The sequence below is a fragment of the Scyliorhinus canicula genome, chromosome 2 (assembly GCF_902713615.1).
Source record: "Scyliorhinus canicula chromosome 2, sScyCan1.1, whole genome shotgun sequence".
Lineage (NCBI taxonomy): Eukaryota > Metazoa > Chordata > Chondrichthyes > Carcharhiniformes > Scyliorhinidae > Scyliorhinus > Scyliorhinus canicula.
Genome location: NC_052147.1, coordinates 176,043,144 through 176,060,996, shown reverse-complemented (window position 1 = coordinate 176,060,996; position 17,853 = coordinate 176,043,144). Strand labels below are relative to the sequence as shown.

The 17,853-nt window shown below is 48.2% G+C and overlaps 1 protein-coding gene across 4 annotated transcripts in view; it reads right to left on the bottom strand.

Annotated features, from left to right (window-relative positions):
* The window catches only part of LOC119961788 (E3 ubiquitin-protein ligase HECW2-like), a 514,237-nt gene that overhangs the window by 58,574 nt on the left and 437,810 nt on the right, over positions 1-17,853 (bottom strand). For 3 of the 4 annotated variants that reach the window (XM_038789112.1, XM_038789113.1, XM_038789111.1), the window contains exon 23: positions 6,954-7,052. In XM_038789112.1, coding sequence (XP_038645040.1) covers positions 6,954-7,052 — 99 coding nt within the window. Of the gene's footprint in view, positions 1-1,101; positions 1,117-6,953; positions 7,053-17,853 lie in introns of all 4 variants that reach the window. The other variant, XM_038789110.1, reaches the window with a different exon arrangement.

Sequence of the window (17,853 nt, the reverse complement as noted above, 5' to 3'; positions counted from 1 at the left end):
TCTCCATAGAAGCCCTTCCGCCAGGTTCATGTTTTTCAAAAGGAATACTAATCGGCACCAGCGTGAGCATTTTCTGGGGAAGCCGCTGAATGATGGGAGGCCGTTCGATATGGGCTCGTTCTCATTAATTGTACGGAAATGGGGCCTAAGTGGTGATAATTGGTTTCTCGCCATGATACGGCGAGTTCTCGATTTCGCCCACGGCACGGGTCGGTTGCATCACAAACTGTTTGGCGCCTGGCACGGATCTCATTTTTGGTCCCTCCTGCTGTTCACTGGCCTCATTATGCTTGAGTGAGAGCGCAACAAGGCCAAAGAATCATGCCAAAAGTCCTTGAGATTTCAAAATGTTTAAGTTATGAGCACCATAATCCAACTATTTCCAATCGGAGAATCTTCAAGTAAATTAGGGGAAACATTTAACATTTAAACTAGATTCAAGGTTATTTCCTCTGGTAATAGGAAACAATTATCATGGATAGACAAATTTTCAGATCAATAAGAAGATTGGCCTTCCAAATATATGAGATTAACTAACAAGGTCTGAAGCTTACTGAGTATTTTATGTCCTCATCTGTGATGTCATCAATGTCATAGCTCAGGACTCTTTAGCTATTTTTCCATTTATAAAGGCTTAAACTTGTGCAGTTTATAGCATGTTTTGTAACACACACACACACACACACCAGAATGTTAGTCAAGTGGTAGCTGTCTGCCATGGGAGAGTTTATGCTTTTACATTAAGTTAGGTACCCAGCAGAGTGGGTTACCATATGAATGGTCTTCATTTTTGTATGCGAACATAAACTATGTTGATTATATCAAGTTTCTTGTCAGACCTGCTTGCTTTTGCCTTTTGTGAGGTAAAGCAGCTCAAATATCAAAGGTAAATATTGTGTAGCTTGGTGTTAATTCATTCTGTCTTCAAAGAGCTTGAAGGTTTAAGATGGAGAATCCAGGAGAAAGTGCAACTCCATTTTATGTACCCAGTATGTGCTATGTACAATACCAATGACCCAGACAGGGAAAAACACCTATAACCCTATGTAAGTGTCAATCAGACAGAGCCTTTATAGTGTCAATAACAGAAGGTTTACCCACTTCACACCTCTTAATCTTTTCCAAATAAGCATGCAGGCATTGACAAAAGAGATCACAGAAGGAATAAATTATTATAACCTCATAAAAATGTCAATCAGGCAAAGTAAACACTCCATTTCAGTTTGACCAAATAGGCCCCTGCTGCACTAATGCATTTGAGAGTCTTGGAGCTGAGTTAAGTATTCATAATTAACATCTCTGGGAACTGTACCAGCAAAAGATGGCCAGACATCTCCTCCATATGGGCTCATTATGAGTGTTTGGCTCAGCTACAAAATACGTTACTTCCAGGGCAGTTACAAACACTACAATCTAATTGCAAGAAGAAATAAACTCTACTTCTAACTTTCCTTATTATGAAATGAATAATTCCAGGAAACTGAAAATCCCTGGGTGCACCAGAGGTGGATGAATGGTGGAATTTAGGACCTATAGTGAGCAAAATGATTGTTGCCATCATTGTTGAATAACTCAAAAATTAAGTGGTATTCTTTGACAAACGTAATCTAAATTATCCTATCATTCCTTGAAGATGCATGAAAAGGGCAAATTTACGCACAGAATTTGATGTAAATTAAATTAGAATTTAAGTTATGAATATAATATTGAAAACCAAATCATATTAATACAGTGAGATAATGGGATAAAGAACACTATTTAAAATATCCCAGATTTTACAATTTTACAGTGATTAACTTGTCTGATTGATGAATGCATTAAACCTAACTGCCAGTTTCAAATCAGAGTATTACAGTTGGATGAATGATGAAGAAATTAAATAGGAGCCAGTAAGTGAAGGCACAAAAGGTGGAGAGAGGGAGACGTAAAGAGATGCCAGAGTCTGATCTATTCAGAATCAATCTTTCTTCTTTCACTTTTTTTTTAGAGATAGAGAAAGATAGATAGAGATAGAGAAATACAGCACAGAACAGGCCCTTCGGCCCATGATGTTGCGCCGAACTTTTGTCCTAGGTTAATCATAGAATTTTGGACAATTTTTCATGGCCAATCCACCCAACCTGCACATCTTTGGACTGTGGGAGGAAACCGGAGTACCCGGAGGAAACCCACGCAGTCACGGGGAGGATGTGCAGACTCCACACAGACAGTGACCCAAGTCGAAATCGAACTTGGGACCCTGGAGCTGTGAAGCAATTGTGCTATCCACAATGCTACCGTGCTGCCCTTAAGAAGTTAACCTACACTCCATTATTCTACCCTAATCCATGTACCTATCCAACAGCCGCTTGAAGGTCCCTAACGTTTCCGACTCAACTACTTCCACAGGCAGTGTATTCCATGCCCCCACTACTCTCTGGGTAAAGAACCTACCTCTGACATCCCCTCTATATCTTCCACTATTTATCTTAAATTTATGTCCCCTTGTAATGGTGTGTTCCACCGGGGAAAAAGTCTCTGACTGTCTACTCTATCTATTCCCCTAATCATCTTATAAACCTCTATCAAGTCGCCCCTCATCCTTCTCCGTTCTAATGAGAAAAGGCCTAGCACCCTCAACCTTTCCTCGTATGACCTACTCTCCATTCCAGGCAACACCCTGGTAAATCTCCTTTGCACCTTTTCCAAAGCTTCCACATCCTTCCTAAAATGAGGCGACCAGAACTGCACACAGTACTCCAAATGTGGACTGACCAAGGTTTTGTACAGCTTCATCATCACCTCGCGGCTCTTAAATTCAATCCCTCTGCTAATGAACGCTAGCACACCATAGGCCTTCTTCACAGCTCTATCCACTTGAGTGGCAACTTTCAAAGATCTATTAACATAGACCCCAAGATCTCTCTGCTCCTCCACATTGCCAAGAACCCTACCGTTAACCCTGTATTCTGCATTCATATTTGTCCTTCCAAAATGGACAACCTCACACTTGTCAGGGTTAAACTCCATCTGCCACTTCTCAGCCCAGCTCTGCATTCTATCTATGTCTCTTTGAAGCCGACAACAGCCCTCCTCACGATCCACAACTCCACCAATCTTCGTATCATCTGCAAATTTACTGACCCCCCCTTCAACTCCCTCATCCAAGTCGTTAATGAAAATCACAAACAGCAGAGGACCCAGAACTGATCCCTGCGGTACACCACTGATAACTGGGCTCCAGGCTGAATATTTGCCATCCACCACCACTCTCTGTCTTCTATCGGTTAGCCAGTTTGTTATCCAACTGGCCAAATTTCCCACTATCCCATGCCTCCTTACTTTCTGCACAAGCCTACAATGGGGAACCTTATCAAATGCCTTACTAAAATCCATGTACACTACATCCACTGCTTTACCGTCATCCACATGCTTGGTCACCTCCTCAAAGAAGTCAATAAGACTTGTAAGGCAAGACCTACCCCTCACAAATCCGTGCTGACTATCCCTAATCAAGCAGTGCCTTTCCAGATGTTCAGAAATCCTATCCCTCAGTACCCTTTCCATTACTTTGCCTACCACCGAAGTAAGACTAACTGGCCTGTAATTCCCAGGGTTATCTCTATTCCCTTTTTTGAACAGGGTCACGACATTCGCCACTCTCCAATCCTCTGGTACCACCCCTGTTGACAGCAAGGACGAAAAGATCATTGCCAACGGCTCTGCAATTTCATTTCTTGCTTCCCATAGAATCCTTGGATATATCCCGTCAGGCCCGGGGGACTTGTCTATCCTCAAGTTTTTCAAAACGCGCAACACATCTTCCTTCCTGACAAGTATCTCCTCGAGCTTATCAGTCTGTTTCACACTGTCCTCTCCAACAATATGGCCCCTCTCGTTTGTAAATACTGAAGAAAAATACTTGTTCAAGACCTCTCCTATCTCTTCAGACTCAATACACAATCTCCCGCTACTGTCCTTGATCGGACCTACCCTCGCTCTAGTCATTCTCATATTTCTCACATATGTGTAAAAGGCCTTGGGGTTTTCCTTGATCCTACCTGCCAAAGATTTTTCATGCCCTCTCTTAGCTCTCCTAATCCCTTTCTTCAGTTCCCTCCTGGCTATCTTGTATCCCTCCAGCGCCCTGTCTGAACCTTGTTTCTTCAGCCTTATATAAGTCTCCTTCTTCCTCTTAACAAGACATTCAACCTCTCTTGTCAACCATGGTTCCCTCACTCGACCATCTCTTCCCTGCCTGACAGGGACATACATATTAAAGACACGCAGTACCTGTTCCTTGAACAAATTCCACATTTCACTTGTGTCCTTCCCTGACAGCCTATGTTCCCAACTTCTGCACTTCAATTCTTGTCTGACAGCATTGTATTTACCCTTCCCCCAATTATAAACCTTGCCCTGTTGCACGCATCTATCCCTCTCCATAACTAAAGTGAAAGTCATAGAATTGTGGTCACTGCCTCCAAAATGCTCCCCCACTAACAAATCTATCACTCGCCCTGGTTCATTACCAAGTACTAAATCCAATATGGCCTCCCCTCTGGTCGGACAATCTACATACTGTGTTAGAAAAGCTTCCTGGACACACTGCACAAACACTACCCCATCCAAACTATTTGATCTAAAGAGTTTCCACTCAATGCTTGGGAAGTTGAAGTCACCCATGATTACTACCCTGTGACTTCTGCACCTTTCCAAAATCTGTTTCCCAATCTGTTCCTCCACATCTCTGCTGCTATTGGGGGGCCTATAGAAAACTCCCAACAAGGTGACTGCTCCTTTCCTATTTCTGACTTCAACCCATATTACCTCAGTAGGCCGATCCCCCTCGAACTGCCTTTCTGCAGCTGTTATACTATCACTAATTAACAATGCCACCCCCCCCACCTCTTTTACCATCCTCCCTAATATTGTTGAAACATCTATAACCAGGGACCTCCAACAACCATTTCTGCCCCTCTTCTATCCAAGTTTCCGTGATGGCCACCACATCGTAGTCCCAAGTACCGATCCATGCCTTAAGTTCACCCACCTTATTCCTGATGCTTCTTGCATTAAAGTATACACACTTCAACCCATCTCCTTGCCTGCAAGTACTCTCCTTTGTCAGTGTTACCTTCCCCACTGCATCACTACGTGCTTTGGCGTCCTAAATATCAGCTTCCTTAGTTGCTGGACTACAGATCCTGTTCCCATTCCCCTGCCAAATTAGTTTAAACCCTCCCGAAGAGTACTAGAAAACCTCCCCCCCAGGATATTGGTGCCCCTCTGGTTCAGATGCAACCCGTCCTGCTTGTACAGGTCCCACCTTCCCCAGAATGCGCTCCAATTATCCAAATACCTGAAGCCCTCCCTCCTACACCATTCCTGCAGCCACGTGTTCAACTGCACTCTCTCCCTATTCCTAGCCTCGCTATCACGTGGCACCGGCAACAAACCAGAGATGACATCTCTGTCTGTCCTGGACTTTAACTTCCAGCCTAACTCCCTAAACTTGTTTATTACCTCCACACCCTTTTTCCTACCTACGTCGTTGGTACCAATGTGCACCACGACTTCTGGCTGCTCACCCTCCCCCTTCAGGATCCTGAAGACACGATCCGAGACATCCCTGGCCCTGGCACCCGGGAGGCAACATATCTTTCGGGAGTCTCGCTCGCGACCACATAATCTCCTATCTATTCCCCTAACCATTGAATCTCCTATTACTATTGCTTTTCTATGCTCCCCCCTTCCCTTCTGAGCCCCAGAGCCAGACTTAGTGCCAGAGACCCGGCCACTGGGGCCTTCCCCCGGTAGGTCATCCCCCCCAACAGCATCCAAAACGGTATACTTGTTTTGAAGGGGAACGGCCACGAGGGATCCCTGCACTGTCTGCCTGCTAGTTTTCTTTCCCCTGACTGTAACCCAGCTACTCTTGTCCAGTACCTTTGGTGAGGCTACCTCCCTGTAACTCTTCTCGATAACCCCCTCTGCCTCCCGGATGATCCGAAGTTCATCCAGCTCCAGCTCCAGTTCCTTAACACGGTCTCTGAGGAGCTGGAGTTGGGTGCACTTCCCGCAGGTATAGTCAGCGGGGACACCAGTGGTATTCCTCACCACCCACATCCTACAGGAGGAGCATGCAACTGCCCTAGCCTCCATCCCCTCTTACTTTACAGAATTAGCTGCCCTGTGGGCAGGCAGCATGGTCCGGGCAGCATTTCTGCAGCTCATTCCTTATAAGGTGCAAAACAATTCCAAACTCCACATCAATGCTCACTAATGCAAATTTAATTGGTATCATTGGTTGGGATTTTCAGGACCCTGTCTTTGGTGGGTTTTCCTGCGGTGGATGTGGCGAGCCGTTGGTCGCCGGTGGGATCGCCCAGTACCACCAAAGGCTACGTGCTTTTGCATTGCTTACCCGCCCTGCCACTGGGGAACCCACCGCAAGGGGTTAACTTTGGTGAGACCGGAAGATCCCTCTGGCAAGAAGAGTAGTAGATTCCCACCCATTATTACTTTAATATTCCTCAAATGAATACATGCTCAATGAAAACATGTGAAAAATGAATGAAAATGAAAATCGCTTATTGTCATGAGTAGGCTACAATGAAGTTACTGTGAAAAGCCCCTAGTCGCCACATTCCGGCGCCTGTCCGGGGAGGCTGGTACGGGAATCGAACCGTGCTGCTGGCCTGCTTGGTCTGCTTTAAAAGCCAGTGATTTAGCCCAGTAAGCTAAACCAGTGTGCCGACCATATCAATTGTAACATCAACATTTTCTTGGTTCTCAACCGAAGACGGAAAATTCAAATCTTGCCAATGGGGCATTTTTTGTGGCTCGGAGAGTATTTGTGACAGCAAATATTAGGTGATGTGCATAGGTCAATAAAGTTAACACTGAAACAGTGTAACAGTTTTACATATCAATGATGAGGCCAAATCTGATAACATAGCATAAATACTTACATTCTCAGGAGGCCTTTGTAAAATGGTCGGGTGAAAAATGCATCGAGCAGATATTGGTGGATAAGAGCAAGACCAAGGATTCGACCACTGAATCGGAACCTAAAACAAAAATAGTTGCAAAATTTCTTTGCTTTTAGGTAGTGGCGAATTATATATTACCACAGTGTTTTGTGTTGTTAAAGCGCCTCTTGTGTTTGAGGCTCCTTACCCGTTGACAGTAATATACAGCTTTTTGTACTGACAATAAAAACAATCACCCGCATTTATATAAGTGGCTGCACTTTCAGTTGCTGAGACCCTAACCTCAGGAAATCTCTCTGCCGCTCTTTCCTCCATTCTACTCAACATTCAAAGTTGATCAATTTTTGTGTTAACGTAAACTGAAGCCTTTGTTAAGATATTTAAGGGTATTGTTCTGACAATTCCTAATTGGCTTTTATAGCTCAATTACAAAATGATCCTTCAGAACAAATATGAAACTCTGAAAGATTTGTAGTACAATGGGCCATTTATGATCAATTCCGGTAAGATAAAACCGAACACAGCTTAAAGTGAGGCATTTCCATGAGCGACACCACTCCTAGTCCCTATAATGTAAATAGATGTTACGTGGAGGTAGAAGACCGTTTACAGTAAATATGTGCGTTATTAGTTAACATACTGAATGTACCTGGAAATAATTTTATTAAATCAGTAAAGTATTAAAAGAATCCCTTTGACTTTCCTTACATGCAATATTTAGCATATGGCAGATTTGAGATCAGAAATAAATGGAGGTCAGTGAGCCTGCCTTGCTTGAAGTGATAAGTTACTGCTCGGTGTCAGTAACTTCACAGAAAAGTACATGATCATATGCTCAGAGATACAGGTGATGAGTTTCATGAAGACTGTTGGCCTGTTGTCAGAAATTGGCAATATTTCTATTGATGGTTAAAATAAAATTAGGGCAGCAGCATTCTCACGAGATAGTATGAAGTATGGTAAACACAGCTGGTAATCATGATGGTGGCACTGTCAAGCAAAGCTAAGATTATGGGAAGCAGCAGGTTCCTTGGGCTGGACTTTACGATGCGCCGAAAAGAAGCACGCCCCAAAGCCATAAAGTGCTGCTGGCCAGTTAAATAAGCTAAGAGTGGGCAACACGGTGGCGCAGTGGTTAGCACTGCTGCCTCATGGTGCCGAGGACCCAGATTTGATCTCAGCCCTGTGTCACTGTCCATGTGGAGTTTGCACATTCTCCCCGTGTCTGCATGGATCTCACCCCCACAACTCAAAGATGTGCAGGGTAGGTGGATTGGCCACGCTAAATTGCCCCTTAATTGGACAAAAATAATTGGGTATTCTGAATTTATAAGAAAAGAAAATAGGCTGAGAGTGGGACTCTGTCACTCAGTGGGATGAAGTCCCGTACTTGAAAGCTGCCATCCGATTGCAGCTCTTCCAGTCCTAGCAATGGCAGGACTGAGTAGTGGGTGCTGCTGGAACTGCTAGTGTGCCCATGAGGAAGGCAGCCATGGCATCCGGATCAAGTTAAGTCAGGGATCTTGGGCGGGAGGGACTGGGCAACCCAGGGAGTGGGTGAGGGGGAGGGAAGGGCCTGTTTTGGAAGCCAGGCAGTGGGCATGGGAGGGAATTAAACCATTTGGGGAAACTGGGTGTCCCGGTTGCCTTCTCACCTCCCCCAACTGTTTTAAACTGTAGGCAGCATATTATACAACTGAACTGATTCGCTGACAAGCTCAATTGACCCCTTAATTATTTATTCCAAATGGCAGCTGGGCTGCCGATTTCAGCACTCACGCACCGACCATTTTATGGGGGACAGCTCAGGGGTGGGCGGCAAGTTGGTGGATTTTCCACCCCTCTAATTTAACATGCACCCCCCCCAACCTCCACCCTGGGTGACCATATATCCTAGCCCCTATTATACGGCTCAAGGGGGGAGTTTTCCCCTTTTAAACTTTGAAGCAGCTTCTTGCATTTAGATATATGGCACATGAATGTGCATCATTTAGGCGATAATGAACTTGAGCTTCAAAAGTTTACAGATAAGAATGGCCACCAGGACAAATTATAAAGAGGCAAGTGTCTCCATAATAAGAACAACAACATGAGTCAGTTCCTTCAAGAGAGAAAGTGGCAAGACTATTGCTATCAGTCTTGGTTGAAGTGGGGGGGGGCGTGATTTTTAAAATGCAATTCTCAAGATAAGATGCGGTCATTGTTAGCAAGACAGGCATCTCTTTCTCATCACTAGCCGTCCTGAGAATTTGGCAGTGAGCTTGCTGGTTCAGCCAGTTCAATGGACAAGTGAAGGTTAACCACAACGGTGAATGACTGGAGTCGCATATAGGTCAGACTGACTAAGAATAGTAGGTTTCCTTCCCTGAAGACATTAGTGAGCCAGTTCAAAACAATCCAACAGCTTCCCAGTAATCTTTACTGCTACCAGGTTTTATTTTTATATAAACTGGATTCAATTTCATAAACTGTCACAGTGGGATTTGAATTCTCATTCTCTCTAGACTTTATTTTCTTGTCCTCTGGTGGTCAGGCAATTGCCAAACAAAACCTAGGTCTTTAGATTTGTAACTGTTCAGAATTTCAAGTTACTAAAACTAAAGTCAAAACGTTAATACCCATTCCTGGTATTTATTAATCCGAAAGTTAGGTGATTTATTGTCCGTATACTTCATAGAATAACAAAAACACCTATCTCAAAAATGTTTATTACACAGGAACGAGGGGTCCTAAGCAGATCGATCTCTTCATTAAAGCATCGTAAATTTAGAAACAGAAATCGCTAGTTATGTGAAAATATACTTCCGCATTCTTTTTCGGAACAAAATAAAAACTGCATTTCCTCCATGGTCACCTTTCTAAGTTTTGGAGGTTGTAAGAGGCAAGAGGATTTGTCATTCAAGCTTTCCCACATGGCTAGCTCCCCATTGCCACCTTCTCTGACTTAACTCTGACAATTATTGATTTAGTGTCAGATGCTGGAGGCAATAAAGGCTGTCAATTAAAAGGATCTGCCTCAGAGAATCTCTGCAAAGTACACCAGGGAGCGGGGAAATGGGCAAATTTATTGTTTTAAGGTGAGATCCAGAGTAACATTTTCCGATAAATACTTTTGGCAGTCAGAGAGCACAGAAACAAAAGGCAAAGGAGCATTTTATTGGCTTCTTCACATGGACACATTTGTCAACTTCTGTTCATTTAAAAAGATTGTGTTTAATACAGAACATAAAACGCATGATATCTTTGTATAAATTGTAGTTCTAATACTGATAGTATGAAGGCTCTCCGCTTCCTTTTACTGACTTTTTTTATCGTTTTATGCACAAAAGCTTTTAAAATCTTTGGTAGTTTCTTTCTCAACTGGAAATTCTGCTCTTAACTCACATGAAGTAACATCTCAAAGCATTTTTGATCATGCTTGGGATAATCTGCATATTAATCTGAAAACTGATGTTCACTTTTTCTTATTTTCCTTACTTTAATTCAAATATTCTGGGGGCGATTCTCCCAGATGGAGCCCAAGTGTTCGCGCCGCTGTGAACGCAGTCGCGTTTCACGATGGCGCGAACCGGGCCCGAGTACGACCTATTCTGTCTCCCACAGGGGGCCAGCACAGCGCTGGAGTGGTTCACGCCGCTCCAGCCTCCTTTCCCAGCGCCAAATGGGTGCCGTGCCAACCGCGCATGAGCGGGGGACTTCTTTAGCGCGCCGGCCCCGACTCAACATGGTGTCGGTATTCATGGGCTGGCCGCACCGGAAAGTAGGCCCGGGGGGCCTCCCTCGCCCCCACTATTATTGTGAAAAAAATAACACTTTTAAAACACCAATATTTATTATAGCAAATAATATTTGGGGGAAACACAAAAAGAATCCTGAAGAATTAGTCAAGAATCCATTTAACTCAGCCATGAAAACATTAACTGACCTGCTCCACTGCTCTGTGGGGAAGAGAATTCCACAGACTAACAACTCTCAGAGAAAATAATTCTCCTCACCTATCTTAAATGGGTGACCCCTTATTTTTAATTCTCCTCGTTCCATCTCCCCAATAAGGGGAAACACTCTTTCAGCATCCAGCCTGTCAAGTTCTCTCAGAATTTTATATGTTTCAAGTCATGAATATCGGGGGCCGAAGGGCCTGTTCTGTGCTGTACTGTTCTATGTTCAATCTACCATCCGTGTTGCCCCTAAAGGCGGCGCGGTGTGGCTGGTAGATGCCGGGAGATCCTTCTTCCGGGACCTACCCAGCTCGTCAGCCCTCTTGAGATCATGTGGGGGGGAATCATTATTTTGCAAATCTGCATATTAGAGTCAGACATTTTCTCCTAATATCTACCCGAGGCGTGGGATCTACCTCCTTCGCCTTGGAGAGCTTGGATGAGCGCCGTTCAGTGCTAGTCTCCACAAATGGGGACCAGACGGAACGGCACTTGTAGGGACTCCCAGGGGATCGGAGGCCCCAGGTGCTTCCCCTCTGGGCAGGGTGGGACAGTGGCAATGCCAGCATGGCACCCTGGCAGTGCCATCTGGGTGCCAGCCTGACATTTTTCCAGTGCCGAGGATCAGGCCTGGGAGTATCCTGCACGGGTGGGTCCCTGAGGACCCCCTTATAGGTGAGTTGGCGTTTTGGGGGGGGCGGGGGTTCGGGGGTCACATCGGGGGGGATTTGGAGATCGGTATGCCTGTGCTGAAATTGCGATAGCTGTCTCACAGACTAATCAAACAGCAGTCTGGCATAGTTCTACTCACTGAGTCACATCTTACAGATACTGAGCCAGCCACTACCACCCCATCCCAGGGTATGTCCCGTCCCATCAGCAGCACTGAACCAGCAGAGGTGGTGGCACAGTGGTATATAGTCGGTAGGGAATCGCTCTGGAGGTCCTCAACATCAACTCTGGACCCCATGACGTTTCATAGCATTAGGTCAAACTTGAACCAGTAGTGTATTTGGATTTCTAAAAGGCATTAGTAAGATGCCGCAGTAAATGTTACTACACAAAATAAGAGCTCATGGTGGAGGAGGTGACATTTTAGCATCGATAAAGAATCGGTTAACTAGAAGGAAGTAAACAGTAGGGATAAATGGGTCAATTTGGGTTGGCAACTGGGAAAAACATGCTCAACCTCATCTTCACCAATTTGCACCGTCACAGGTGGGTTTGTCTATGTCAGCCTCGGTAGGAGTGACCACTTTACAGTCCTTGTGGAGACAAATCCTGTCATCATATTGAGGATACCCTCCATTAAGTCACTGTGGCACTACCACCATGCTGAATGGGAAAGAATTTGAACATATCAAGCACCTAAACTGGACAGCCATGAAGCACTGTGGGTCATCAGCAGCAGAATTGTATTCAACCACAATATGCAACCTCATGGCCCGGCATATTCCATCTCTACCATTGCCACCAAGCCAGGGGATCAGCCTTGGTTCAATGGTAAGTGCAGGAGAGTGTGCCAGGAGCAACATCAGGCATACCTAAAAATGTGGTGTCAACCCGGTGAAGCTACAACACAGGACTATGTGTGTGCCAAACAGCATAAGCAGCAAGTAATAGACAGAGCTAAGCAATTTCACAACCAACAAATCAGATCCATGCTCTGCAGTCCTGCCACACCCAGCCATGAACGGTGGTGGAAAATTAATCAACTTACTGGAGGCGGACGCGCCAAAAATATCCTCAATGATGGGGGAGCCCAACACATACGTGCAAAAGATGAGTCTGAAGCAATTGCAACAATCTTCAGCCAAAAGTGCCGAGTGGATGATCCATCTCAGCCTCCTCCAGAGATCCCCAGCATCACAGATGTCAGTCTTCAGCCAAGTCAATTGATATGAAGTAACAGCTGAGCGTACGGATTCTGAAAAGGCAAGGGGCCCTGACAATATTCCGGCAATAGTATTGAAGACTTGTGCTCCAGAACTTGCCGTGGAGCCAAGATGTTCCAGTACAGCTACATCACTGGCATCTAGTTTGCAATGTTGAAAATTGCCTAGCTGTGTCCTGCACACAGAAAGCATGACAAATCCAACCCAGCGAATTACCACCTCATCAGTCTACTCTCCATCATCAGCAAAGTGATGCAAGGGGTCATCAACAGTGCTATCAAACAGCGCTTGCTTGAGAAATAACTTGCTCAAATACGGTCAGTTTGGGTTCCGTCAGGTTCACTCAGCTCCTGACTTCATTACAGCCTTGGTTCAATCATGGACAAAAGAGCTAAAGTACAGAGGTGTGAGAGTGACTGCCCTTGGCATCAAGGCAGCATTTAACTGAGCGTGACATCAGGGGTCTCGAACAAAATTGGAGTCAAGGGGAATCAGGGGGGAAACTCTCAGCTGGTTGGAGTCATACCTGGCACAAAGGAAGGTGATTGTGGTTGTTGGAAGTCAATCATCTAAGTTCCAGGACATCACTGCAGGAGTTCTTCAAGCTAGAAATCCTGCAGTGAGGAACTCACCTCCCGACTCACCAAAGCCTGTCCACCATCTACAGGGCACAGGTCAGGAATGTGACGGAATACTCTCCACTTGGCTGGATGAGGGCTGGTCCAACAACACTGAAGAAGCTCAAAACTATCCAGGATAAAGCAGCTCGCTTGATTGGCACCCCATCCACAAACATTCAATCCCTCCACGACCAACAAATAGTGGCAGCCATGTGTATCATCAGAGGATGCACTGCAGGAACTCACCAAGGCTCCTTAAACTGCACCTTCCAAACTCATAACTATTTAGAATGACAAGAACAGTCGACACATGGGAACACCACCACTTAGAAGTTTTCCTCCAAGCCACACACCATCCTCACTTATAAATAGATCGCTGTTCCTTTGTGGTCAGATAACCACTGTAGTTATGTGTACTGCAGTAGGGGGATGTATGCCTGTACCTGTAATACAGGTTCCTCCGGTAAGCCCCTGCCGGCTAGCTCCGCCCACAGGGAGCTTATGTATAAATGTATGAGAGCTGCTCAGACCCTCAGTCTACAGTTGCAGATGGAGGGACAACATCGTACAACAATAAAGCCTCTATTGAACCAGTCTCTCGGCTTTGAGTATAATTGTTAGCGCTACAATTTATTGTTGTACGATTTCCCATTCACCATGGACATCAGAATCAAGCCTGACCGTCTGCAGCTGGATCCGCATTCACCTCACGCCAGAAAAGACTTTGTTCACTGGCTCGCAGTCTTCGAGGCCTACATCTCTTCAGCGGACCCTCCCCCGACGGAGGCTCAGAAAAAGCAACTCCTGTACTCCAGACTTAGCTCCAGCGTCTTTCCGCTCATTCGAGATGCGACCGACTACATCGCAGGTATGGAACTGCTCAAGGAGAACTATGCACCATCGGCGAACACACTGTTTGCGAGGCATCAACTTTCTACTCGCATCCAGCAGCCGGGTGAGTCGATTGAGGACTTCTGGAGGGCCCTTATACCTCTGGTACGAGACTGCGACTGCCGGGCCCTCACAGCCACGGAACATTCCGATTTACTCATGCGCGATGCCTTCGTTACAGGCATTGCTTCGGACCCCATCCGGCAATGACTGCTGGAAGGGGTCGCCCCCGACCTCGCGGCCGCAAAGGCCCTGGCGCTCTCCATGACGGCCGTCTCCCGTAGTGCGCAAACTTACTCCGCTAGCCACTCGGCCCACCCGTCCTACCCCTCGTGGACCCCGCAAACGGCCCCCCAGGCCCATCCGTCCTACCCCTCATGGACCCCGCAAACGGCCCCCCCAGCAGCCGCCCCCGCGCACTATGCCTGCGCTGCCCGCCGCACCGCACCCCCTGGGGGTCCCCACTGTTACTTCTGCGGCCAGCAGAAGCACTCTCGCCAACGCTGCCCGGCCCGCACAGCGACCTGCAAAGCTTGTGGCAAGAAAGGCCATTTTGCAGCGGTGTGTCAGTCCCGGACGGTCGCCGCTATCGCGCCGCCGGTCCCCACGCCTCAGCCGCTCCCTCAATGGGCCCCGTCGTCCGCTTCCCCCGACCCCACGTGCGATCAGTTGGCGCCGCCATCTTTTGCCGCCCCCGCAACGTGCGCCCCATGGGCGCCGCCATCTTCATCCACCACAGCCATGTGCGATCCATGGGCGCCGCCATTTTGTTCCGACCCCACAACGTGCGCTCCATGGACGCCGCCATTTTACCCACAGGTACTGCGGATGCCGCCATCTCGTCTCCAGGGGCCGCCATCACGGGACACGGGTCGCTACCGCTCCTCGTCGGACTCATCTGACTCAACCGCCGATCAACCACTGCTCGCATCCGTTACGCTCGACCAGTCCAGTCCTCGCAACCTGGCACCCTCTTCCACATCGGTGCTGGTCAACGGCCATGTGACCTCCTGCCTCATCGACTCCGGGAGCACCGAGAGCTTCGTCCACCCGGACACGGTAAGGCACGGCGGTCCATCCCGCCGACCGGCAGATCTCCCTTGCCTCCGGTTCCCACTCTGTCCCGATCTGGGGTTTCTGCCTGGTTAAACTTACTGTACAGGGCGTGGAATTCGACCGTTTCCGTCTGTACATTCTCCCCGACCTCTGCACTTCACTCTTACTAGGCCTGGATTTCCAGTGCAATCTCCAGAGCCTCACCCTCAAATTCGGCGGACCCCTACCTCCCCTCACCGTTTGCGGCCTCGCGACCCTCAAGATCGAGCCTCCCTCCCTCTTTGCCAATCTGACTGTGGATTGCAAGCCCGTCGCCACCAGGAGCAGACGGTACAGCACCCAGGACAAGGCCTTCATCAGGCCCGAAGTCCAGCGGCTGCTTCGGGAGGGTATCATCGAGGCCTGCAACAGCCCTTGGAGAGCCCAGGTGGTAGTGGTTAAGACCGGGGAGAAGCACAGGATGGTCGTGGACTACAGCCAGACCATCAACCGGTACACGCAGCTCAACGCGTACCCCCTCCCCCGCATTTATGATATGGTCAATCAGATTGCACAGTACCGGGTCTTCTCTACTATTGACCTGAAATCCGCCTACCACCAGCTCCCCATCTGTAAATCGGACCGTCCCTACACTGCCTTCGAGGCAGACGGTCGTCTGTACCAATTTCTGAGGGTTCCCTTCGGCGTCACGAATGGGGTCTCGGTCTTTCAGCGAGAAATGGACCGAATGGTTGACCGGTACGGACTGCAGGCCACCTTCCCGTACCTCGACAATGGCACCATCTGCGGCCATGACCAGCAGGACCATGATGCCAACCTTTATAAATTCCTCCACACCGCATCTCTTCTTAATCTCACGTACAACAAGGAGAAATGCGTGTTCCGCACAGACCGCTTAGCCATCCTTGGCTATGTAGTCCAAAACGGACTACTGGGGCCCGATCCCGACCGCATGCGCCCCCTCATGGAGCTCCCAATCCCCCACTGCCCCAAGGCCCTCAAACGCTGCCTTGGGTTTTTTTCTTATTACGCCCAGTGGGTCCCGCAATACACAGACAAGGCCCGGCCACTTATCCAGTCCACACATTTTCCCCTCTCGGCCGAGGCACAACGGGCCTTCGCCCGCATTCGATCTGACATAGCCAGGGCGGGGATGCACGCCGTAGACGAGACTCTGCCTTTCCAAGTAGTGAGCGACGCTTCAGATGTCGCCCTTGCCGCCACGCTGAATCAGGCCGGCAGACCCGAGGCATTCTTTTCACGCACCCACCACGCCTCCGAAATTCAGCATTCCTCTGTCGAAAAGGAAGCCCAGGCAATCGTTGAAGCGGTGCGGCACTGGAGGCATTACCTGGCCGGCAGGAGATTCACTCTCCTCACTGACCAACGGTCGGTAGCCTTCATGTTCAACAACACGCAGCGGGGCAAGATCAAGTATGACAAAATCTTGCGGTGGAGAATCGAGCTCTCCACCTTTAACTACGAGATCTTGTATCGCCCCGGCAAGCTCAACGAGCCCCCAGACGCCCTCTCCCGAGGTACATGTGCCAGTGCTCAAGTGAACCAGCTCCGTGCCTTGCACGAGAGCCTTTGCCATCCGGGGGTCACTCGCTTGTACCATCTGATCAAAGCCCGCAATCTGCCCTACTCCGTCGAGGAAGTACGGACAGTCACCAGAGACTGCCAGATCTGTGCGGAGTGCATGCCGCACTTCTACCGGCCACATTGCGCGCGCCTGGTGAAAGCATCCCGCCCCTTTGAACGCCTCAGCGTGGACTTCAAAGGGCCCCTTCCCTCCACCGACCGCAACACCTACATCCTTAGTGTGGTCGATGAATTTTCTAGGTTCCCCTTTGCCATCCCATGCCCAGATATGACGTCTGCCACCGTCATCAAGGCCCTGGATTCCATTTTCGCCCTGTTCGGTTTCCCCGACTATATCCACAGTGACAGGGGATCCTCATTCATGAGCGATGAGCTGCGTCAATTCCTGCTCAGCAGGGGTATCGCCTCCAGCAGGACGACCAGCTACAACGCCCGGGGAAACGGGCAGGTAGAGAGGGAGAACGGGACGGTATGGAGGGCCGTCCAGCTGGCCCTACGGTCCAGGAACCTCCCAGCCGCTCGCTGGCAGCAGGTCCTCCCTGACGCGCTCCATTCCATTCGGTCGCTACTGTGCACCGCAACTAACAGTACACCCCATGAACGTGTTTTTGCCTTCCCTAGGAAGTCCACATCCGGGGTGTCACTCCCGACTTGGCTCACGACTCCGGGCCCAGTCCTTCTCCATAGGCATGTACGGCACCACAAGGCGGAACCCCTGGTGGACAAAGTACGCCTTCTCCACGCCAACCCTCAGTATGCCTACGTGGAGTTCCCCGACGGCCGCCAGGACACAGTCTCGCTCCGGGACCTGGCTTCCTCAGGTGCCGATCCCATGCCCACACCCCTTCCCGCGCCAACCCCAGCGCCCCCCTAT